General features: G+C 36.9%; 1 protein-coding gene across 1 annotated transcript; it reads right to left on the bottom strand.

The window, feature by feature from the left end:
- Positions 1-4,073: 4,073 nt before the first annotated feature.
- Positions 4,074-5,194, bottom strand: LOC116205167 (ethylene-responsive transcription factor ERF034). Its single transcript, XM_031537672.1, has one exon. The coding sequence runs from the start codon at positions 4,968-4,970 to the stop codon at positions 4,272-4,274; it is 699 nt and encodes a 232-aa protein (XP_031393532.1). The 5' UTR covers positions 4,971-5,194; the 3' UTR covers positions 4,074-4,271.
- Between the last annotated feature and the right edge of the window lie 5,001 nt (positions 5,195-10,195).

Below are 10,195 nucleotides of genomic sequence, written 5' to 3'. Positions count from 1 at the left end.
AGTTGAGTTTGAGCTTGTACTTGAGAAAGTAAAGCTATGTCTAAATTATACCTAGCCTGGGGGGTGTGACTAGGCCGATGCTAAAAGGCTATATCCCAATCACAGTCTTCTCGATATGGACATTGAGTCCTGCTCTATTATTAAGGGTAATGCGGCTTTTAATTCAATTGTAGTACAAATCATAAATTTCAGTTTTCCTTTTAAAATTTCGAAACCGGATCTATATCAAAACCTATATTTTCAAATAAAATCAACCCATAAAATTCAAAATTTTCAGTTCTATTAACCGAATAACCAAATTCTCCTTTTGGACTATACTGCCCTAATTCGAATTCCCGTATGTCTCAAGCCAACTTTTTCTCCCCAGGGAATTGGGAGGCCGTCACTATCAGACCTGTTTAATGGACTCAATTTCATTGGCTGAGTAGTACTCTCCACGGGATGAGATATGCATCTCATCGAGCCTTATTACCAATTTCTGTTATTATCAAGTATTCATGATGAGTTCTTTGACCCAACCACGTCGTCATAATCAAGTGCTTGATAGACTGAGACTCTTTCATTATTGCGTCAATGATACCAGATACTTATCATAAATTTATTTCATCAAATTTTGTTTCTAATTTAGATAGTCGAAGCTTTGTTTTGAGTATTAATGACTTCTTCAACCCAAAAGGGCAAAAAAAAAAAAAATCATACCCTTGGGAAGTTATCAAATGAAAGATCTGGGATGACTATACCCCTTCTTCTTCTTATTTTTCTTTATCAAACTTTGGAGCAATGCTTATTTGTGGAATCAATATATTTTTTAGTGTAATTTTTATCAATGGAACTACCGTACTTCTTTATTTTCCTTTGCCTTACTTTTGTAATCGGAAAAAAATACAGTCCTTCATCTTTTTTAATATTACTACTGACGACATTTGCAAGCTTTTTTGTTTTCCGGTACCCCATTGTGCATGTGGAAGGGCACCTAATTGTCTAAAGTGTCTTCCTTTGATACACACATTCTTCACGAGGTCTTGTGGATTATTAATTAGAGCTAACCCCTTTATTGAGTGCTTTCCATATTTCTAAATAAAGCTGTCCAAATGTAATTAGTTAGTTTTGTGGGTCCAGCCTCTCTAAAATGATTGGGGATTGCCCATATAAAAAAAAAAAATGGTGGCAGATCTGAAAATATGGAAAAGGATAAATGATGTTGAGCTCACTCACTGATAATGCTGCAGTGTAGTGGCTTCATCAAGGTGTTTCACTAAGGCCATATATAAATAATAATCAACTTGAGTTAATTCAAACGATTCAGCGTTTATTTCGCTTAAATAATGTCTCAAATTCGAGTTTTTGAGAATACATAAAATCCACTCTACGAGAGTTTTACCCCGTAGTGAGTCAACCCGACTCAACTAGATTAGTAGGGGCTCAATTGGGCTTCCAAATATTAGGGTTTATACCGAAAAATAGTATATGGGGCTCGGCCCTAGAGATTTTCTTATGCTAGGTTGCTAACCAAATTTGTTGGTTCTAATTCAATTACTTTGCCATCAAATTTCGTGGTTCTATTATTTTGTCCATTCCTTCGAATTTGGTATGAGCAGTCCAACTTAATGTCTGATACATATCTGGAGGAAAATTATAATTTGAGTGGGAATTTCGCACGATGGCACATATTCGCCGGACATGATTTTCAATGTTGTCAAAACTCTTAATCCGATGTTTGGTTTAGATGGAGGGATTTGGAGGAGACCAGAATAAGATGATTTGGATGTGTGCTTAATATTCTATCAAGTCCCTCCATCCAGCTTAGAAATCTTTTAGCTTTAGCATTGAAAGATGTTTTTTCTTTTTCTTTTTCCTTTTCCATTATAAAGAAGAGTCATAGAGATATAATATATAGAAAACTTAATATTAAAGGAGTATAGATAGTCCCACTATGCGAATCGAATAAGACACTTCTTAACACTTCTTATAAATTACCAGATGAAAATGTGTACCACTTTACTATGTCCCTCAAGTCTATCTCTAACGAATGGATTTTGGGCTAACAAATGTCAAATATCCCTATGGAAACCTGTCCCTTCAATTTTCTTTAAATCCCTCCTCCCAAACCAAAAGTACTGTACTTTGCCTTTTTTTTTTCAATTATAAGAGAGATTTATAGATCTAATGGAGAATATGAAAAATACATAAAATGAGTATAAGAAGTTTTACTTAAAATAATTAAATAGAGAATCTATTGATTTTTGGTCGAGATGAAACTATAAACTTTTTTCACGCTACAACTTTATTCATGCATGATTTTCGATGGAAGCAAGTCTTATTGCAGGCAAAAAGTAGGCTGCTTTAGTTAATTAATCTTTGGTTATGACCTAGCATTTCTTTAAAATATAATGATTATTGGATGATAAAGCGACCTAGTGCCCAACACTCAAAAGATCCATAACACATCTGAGATCTGTCTCCAACTTCACATGACAGTAAAGAAATGAGAAAACCTCAACATGTTGCTAATATTCTTCAAATCATTGGAAGACTACTGCTTCAAGTCGCCCGTTAAAACCAAGCAAGGTTAATATATTGTCATATCTTTATTCGACTTTTGCAACCTTGCGGGACAACTAATATACTAATACAGTTTCATGCATGCTGTAATTAACCATATTATCTTTTTTTCTTAACCTTTGCGCTCACTCGCTTTGCAAATAATTTGTTATGAAAATAACTCCAGCCTTGTCAATATGCGATGACGGAAGCATCTCCATTGACGATCTTGTGCTTTGATTAAGCATATATGTTCTCTCAATATGATCCAGCCCGAAGATCTTGTACTGTACACAGTTGCAGCCGATCTAGGTCTAGGGTGTATGTAATACCATTTTCTTTTTCTTTGGTCAAAAGGAGGAGCGCCTATACCTTTTTTCAGTTATATGGGACACCCATGGGCTTAGTATGAGAAAATATAAAAATTAAAATAGGATAACATGGATAATCTTACTAACGAGAGTCAAACTTCTAACCTCTTTATTTTTAATTGGAGCATCCATATACCTTAGAAAGGGCTGTGAATAGGGAAAATAGCCAGGGAGGTCTCTGATAAATCGGGAAAAAATGATGATTTCGGATAATTTTGGCTGGATTTTGAGAAAATATCCTTCACATGGATCAAGTCACTCTCATCCCACAACATGCTAAGCAAGTCCATCTTGCGATTCATATACCATAAACAGTGTACATTACTAATATTGTGTTACAGCTGGTTGAGTCGATACATCCATGTGTATGTATGTGTATGCAAGTGAGGTTCTCCTTATGTCACTCTCGAAGGACAGCTTCCTAAAGAAGAAATGTAACCACTCCTTCAATTCTTTTGTCATCTCTTCTGATCCCTATTTATTTAATTGAAAGAAGTATAATGCGGTAGCTCATGCTCTCGTTTAATAACCAAAAGATTCAAAGTTCATATTCATTAGTGGTGCTATTGCCTTTTATTTTGTTTTATTAATTAGTTGATCGCGAAATTCTATGATACTAGATGGGTAATGTAGTCCTACCTCTACGATGGTCAGATCTTCATAGTGATGACTGATAAAAAAAATAAAAGGAACTAATCCAACGGTTGAGGAGATAGGGATGCGATACCTCCTTGCATTGCCACCATAGAAACTTGCTGATTCTCCATACCTTGGCTTGAACCGAAGTCGAATAAGCAGGCAATCAAATCCTTCTTGTTGATTGAGACGTGCTTCTTTTTCCCCGACTGGGTTTCTTTCTTGAACTTCAAAGAGTGCGGAAAAGAACAATATGCCACTATATTTTGAGACCATGTGATGATGGATGGGCCGAAGAGACAGAGGGAACATGGCATATATGCTTCTTCGAATTTCTCATGGAATAATTTTATGCCAAGTTACACTTTACATGATCTGGGTTCAGAATTGGAGAACGAAACGTATAAGATAACACATATGTTGGTGTTACTTGGATCGTATAATTCGACATGGCAGTGTGAATCTCGGGCAATCACTTTCTTTTGGCTAAGCGCAAGTAAGTGTAGCCCAATAGAGAATCGGGGGTTAATCGAAAACAAAGGGGCAACCGGGAGTTTGTGGCAGTCTCGATTATTCGAAATGTTCATACAATCATGTCGGAAGTTTAGAGAAATTCTTGTTTTGTATAGTACCGAATTTTACATAATCCAGTAGATGTCAGCACACTTTAGGCTTTGTGTTGTGTATTGGATGAAAGTCACTGAATCATCATCCACTAGTAGTTTAGTAATACTCCCATAAAAATGTTTCTTCCATACGAGACCCAGAATCAGCGCCGCACAACTGCCAGGACAACGAAGAAGATGAAGAAGAACTAGAGAATGTAAATCCAATCCCCCGATCCACACTGTCGCTGAAGAGATCGGGCAAGTCGAACAGAGCATCATCACAATCGCCGGTCGATGCACAGCTTGTCGATTCCTGTGTGGAGCTTTCACGTGACAAATTGACGCTTACTTGGCTTGTCTCAGCTTCGGATCCGCTGCTAGCACTGCGGGCACGGCTTTGTTCGGATAATGTGGTGGCAGCTGCCTTTGCCGCAGCAGCCTGGATGTCCTTAGGAGAATTAGATGCCGGGCGGGGCAGCTCCATTGCTAGTTCAGGGAAATTGAGGTAAGCGGAGCGGCCTTTGATGGCCAGGGCACCCACATCGTGGGCTCGGGCAGCCATTTCGGCAGTTGGGAAAGTACCAAGCCATATCCTTGATTTCTTCCTGGGCTCACGGATTTCGGACACCCATTTGCCCCAACTGCGCATGCGAACCCCACGGTAAGTTGGGTGCTTCCCCTCATTATTGCCCTTACGCCTTTTACTAGGCTCATCCTCAGCACTATTGTCAAGTTCCTGGGCTTTCCGGGGTTCCTTGCGAACCTTGGAACCCCCTTCTCTCGGGGTTCGGTCAATATCCGAAGACGAGGTCATGGAAGACAACGCCGATGCGGAGGAGGAGGCCGCCGGAGTGGAGGAGCTGGCTGCCGTGAGGCTTGGAGCAAGGATGCTTTCTTGGGCACAACACTCAATGTTGATGCCTTATGCCATACTGGAGGGCTTTGAGTGAACGTGCAGTTGGCTGGCTTGGGGAGACAATGTGTCACTGAATCATAAAATTGGGCAGCTTATTGGCCTTTTTATGATATTCCAATCGAAATTACAAAATCAAATTAGAGAAATGAAAAAGAAAAAGAAGGGTTATTTTTAATTTTAAAAAAGCAAAGGAAAAAAAAAGGGTGGGGCGCATAAAAGAATGGCGTGTGGGGCCTTGGCACTGGGGAGCTATACAGTACACTGCTCAGCTAATTTGGAACTTCATGTGGCGAATTGAATAATGCAATTTTCTATATATGGGAGACTATATATAATGTCTTTGTTACTTGCCTGGGCCTCTTTTCTTATGTCTATAAATGGCTTCAATCTCTATTGAATACAACAACACGACTGCCTGATTTCCCAATGCTTTCCATATTTCACAGTTCGGGAACAACCTATGCATGCATCGTACAAACACATTGTATTTGAACTACGAGAATTTAAGGCTGCGTTTGAATTGTTAGTATGATTTTAGAATCATGATTTTAATTTTGATTTTAATTTTGATTGTGGAAAAAGACAAATGAGATAGTATTATAAATTTGACTTGGAAAAATTGTATTTTTGTTGTGTAGTGTGTTGAGTTAAAATCAAAATCATGATTCTAAAATCGGTCTAATAATTCAAACGTGGCCTAAAGTTGCTACCTGTACGGTTCATCATTAATTCACACCTTCTACTCGAGGATCACATCATCAGCTAATACATTCAATACTTATTCTTTTTCGGTTATATGGGAAGACTTATGTGCCTAGTACAATGAAATAAAAATATTAATAATTAATAAAAAAACACGAATAATCTTACAAACGAGTATTGAACTTAAAACCATTTGATTATCAGTAAAGGCGTATGTACTACGCATTCTTTGATAATACTTAATATTTGCCTTTATCACTAGTGTGGCAAGTTGTACCTATCTATAGGTAGGAAAACTTTTCAGGCGAGGACTCCATGTGCTTATATTTATCATTCTTGCTGTTCACTGGCAAATAAAGGAGAACATATATAGCTACCAGTGTTTACAATTTGTGACGTAGCGTACATATGAGTAACCTGTCACAGATTCATTGATTTCACAAAATACCAGAATTACGACTTTCAACTCCCTATTAATTCTTTGAATATCTAGGTAATTGACATCTAACTCGGATCGAATTCAAGAATTAGACAAAAAGCATGAAAGCTCCAATTTTTATTGATAATAAAAAACAATTGTCTTAACCCTAGGATTTTACAAAACTTAAATAGAAATTAAAATCCTAAATTACACGAAAAATTTAAACTTTTTCTAAAAATACAAAAACGCTCTAATAACATCAAAATGTCCTTTTGTGCTCCTGAGACCGTTTCCTTTGAAATATGGTCGTCAGAACCTGTTTTTCCCTATGTACTAATTTGTCACATCATCTGTCGCATCAGTGTGTCAACACAATCAAGCACAGTACATCACAGAAAAAAAGGTGAATTTTGTGTAAAATTTCAGTATGTTTTGAGCTCCTAGCTAGCTAGGTTGGGTAAATGAAGGACCAAATTATATGTCGTCCAACAATGATTTGCCAACCAAGTTGCCTGCAAATACTCTCTTGACAGCAGCTATATCATTTGTTCATATGTGTGCATATATATATATATATGTATATATATCTTGCCGTTTTTGTTCTATTCATGAGTTCATTGAACACTAGATGCTTTGATCCCCCAATGATTGCGAAGCAATTCACTTATTTTATATACCAGCACAATCGTGAGATCTAGACTGCTCGGTCGAAATCGAATCTCCAATTCTTGTCCTCAACAAAAAATCAAGATATTACATCGGAATTTTAGCATAATTGTATAAAATAAACAAGACCACATCTTGTGCTTATTTCATTTCATGTAAATTTGTGCTTGTAGCACGATGGATTTGTAAGAAGATTTAAATCGGGTCAATGATACATGACTGTATTTTTATATAGTATTACCAACGAAAAGCTCGATATTATATATGGATTGGAGATCATAGACTATACAAAAGAAATCCATAATCATCGCACATATTTCACAAAGAAATTAACCTCGTGCAGAGTTTGAAGATCGGAGGCGCAGCTAAAGATCTTGGTTTGAATGTAGACAAGCGCCGAACTTTTATTTGCCTCAAATTGGCCCACATTGTGGAGAGGGTTCGCTCATGTCGCTTTTGCCAGCTGGGGAAGAAGACAAAACTGATTCAATCAACACGAGAACACATGCACTTACAGTAAATTACGTTCCTTTCCATGCATTTCATGGCTCAGAAGTCGCAAATGTCTATCGCAAGAGACGATTAAATTAATTTACATTCTTAGAAAACAAAACAAGTGAATGAAAAAGAAAATATGTGACATTAAAAAAATTAAAAACATGATATGGAAGTTAGAGGATTTCATGCTCAACTCCCATTAAAAAAATTAAGCAATTAAATAGGAATTCTGTAAAATGACATTCGTTTAAACTTGAAATTTAGAGTTTTGCATGTCAATTCTCGTTATTGGGGATTTCGACGTTCCATTCTTTTTACTAATTTCACGAATCTCTATCATAACAACAACGTGTAAATGAACGATTATTCTTTTAGCCCCATAAAAGAAATTATATTATTTTTGTTGCGTTTGGTAATGGAGTAAAATTTGATTTAATTTGAATTTAGTTTGATTTCATGGGATAAAGACAAAAGTAATTGAAAAAAATTATTAGTAAAATTGAAGAAGAAGATAAAAAATAATGATTTTGTTGTTGAATTGAAAAAAAAAAGTAATGAATAGTTGAGAAAAATTAATATAAAAAATGTTAATGACCCCAAATAATGTGAACTTTGATCCCTTTTTTCAGTTTTGGCGCGCATTTTATTTTTTGGCAAAAAAGCACAAATTTTGATTTTCTTGTCAAGTTAGACATCTGTGTCATTTTTCATCAATTTTGTTGATTTGGCAGAAAATGGTGATTACATGACAAACAGTGTCATGTTATGTTTGTAAAAATAATAAAAAAAATTAAAGAAAAACAAGAAAGAATGAGGGTCACGACTAGCCACCACAACCCCGATTGGGCTAGTTGGTGACCTCGGAGGGCGTCGACTATCCCAGTTAGGGGTTGGTGATCGGGATCAAAGCCCTACCCGTCGAAATAGGGAGAATCCCCAAGGGTGGTGGGCGGGATTGATGCTCGACCCCTCAAAATAGGGAGAACCCTCAATTTGATGATTCTTTCGATTCCGTCCGTTCACCACTCACTAATTAGGTTTGTCAATGCCCTTTAGGGTCGCTAGCGACTCTAATCGAAGGCGATGGCTCACCCATTCTCTGATCAATGCCTTTCTCATTTTTTTCCTCTAATTTTTTTAAATTTTTGCTGAAGTTGCATGACATCATTTTATGGCGTGTACACCGTTTTCCGCCAAGTCAGCAAAACTGATGAAAAATGACACAAATGCTTAATGTGATAAGAAAATCAAAGTTCATGCATTTTTTGTCAAAAAATAAAGTTTGTGCCAACATTGAAAATGAGATCAAAGTTCATGCTTTTTTGGGTCATTATCCCTATTAAAAAGATTAATCATAATAATAGATAGGATTAATGATCCAAAAGAGCATGAACTTTGACTTTTTTTAATTTTGGCACGAACTTTATTTTTTGGCAAAAAAACACGAACTTTGATTTTCTTGTCAAGTTAGGGATCTGTATCATTTTTCATCGTTTTTACTGATATGACGGAAAATTGTGACTATGTGGCAAATGATGTTACGTCATGTTAGCAGAAATAAAAAAAATAAAAAAAAAATAAAAAAAGAGGGAACTGCTTTGATCAGAGAAAGGTTAAGGGTCTTAGCTAGTCACCGCAACCTCGATTGGGGTCGTCGGTGATTTCGAAGGGGGTCGGCTACCCTAATCAGGGGGTGCTAACCGTGATTGAAGCTCTACCTGCCAAAATCGAGAGAATCTCCAAGGATGGTAACCAGGATTGAGGCCCTACCAAACCGAAATGGGGTGAACCCCCAGTTTGAGGATTCTTTCGATTTCGTCCGTCCACCACTCCCTTAAATAGGTTTGTTGGTGCCCTTTAGAGTCACCAGCGACTCCAATCGGAGGGCGGTGGCTCACCCTTTCTCCGATCAATACTTTTCTCACTTTTTTCCCTCTAATGTTTTAAATTTTTTGCTGAAGTGGCATGACACCATTTACTGTGTAGACATCATTTTCCGTCAAGTCAATAATATGGATGGAAAATGGCACAAATGCCTAACGTAGTGATAAGAAAATCAAAGTTCGTACTTCTTTTGTAAAAAAATAAAATTTGTGTCAAAATTGAAAAAATGATCAAAATTAATGCTTTTTGGAGTCAATTAACCTTAATAAATATTAGGTAAAAGTATAAAAACTCTTATTATAGTTTGAGCTTGAGACAAATTGCACCATGTGATTTTTCTAGGAACAAATAACATCATGTGATTCACTTCGTGAGACGTAATTGACTTCACCGTTAATTTTTTCGTCACTTTTGGTCCTTAAAATTTTCTTTTTGTCATTATTACCCTCAAATTTCAACTTTTTTCAATTTGATCCTAAAATTCGAAAAGAAGAAGAAAAAGAATGGGCTGAGGCCATCAATCGGCAACCCTGACCACACCATAGAGGTTGCTGACACCCACAGAGGATGTCGGCGACCATGGAGGTGGGCTTAGGGTCGTCGATTGATGGCCCTAGCCCTTGAATCGACCGAGATCTCTAACTCGAGATCCCGGTCGATTCGGGGGTAGGGTTGCCAATCGGCGACTATGACCTTTCCCTCGAAGTTTCCGGTGTCCTCTGTGGGTGCATGCGACCTCGATGGTGGGGTTGGGGTCGCCGACCGACGGCCTCGGCCTCTTCTCTTTATTTTATTTTTTTTATTTCTTTTTTCAATTTTAGGATCAAATTGAAATTTTAAGGTAATAATGATAAAAAGAAAAATTTAAGGATCAAAAGTGACGAAAAAAATTAACTGTGAGATCCATTATATCTTTTGAAATGAATCACAAAGCATTATTTACTTTTAGAAA

Source organism: Punica granatum, chromosome 4, assembly GCF_007655135.1.
Source record: "Punica granatum isolate Tunisia-2019 chromosome 4, ASM765513v2, whole genome shotgun sequence".
In the NCBI taxonomy this organism is placed as follows: Eukaryota; Viridiplantae; Streptophyta; class Magnoliopsida; order Myrtales; family Lythraceae; genus Punica; species Punica granatum.
This window is presented reverse-complemented; position numbering and strand designations above follow the sequence as displayed.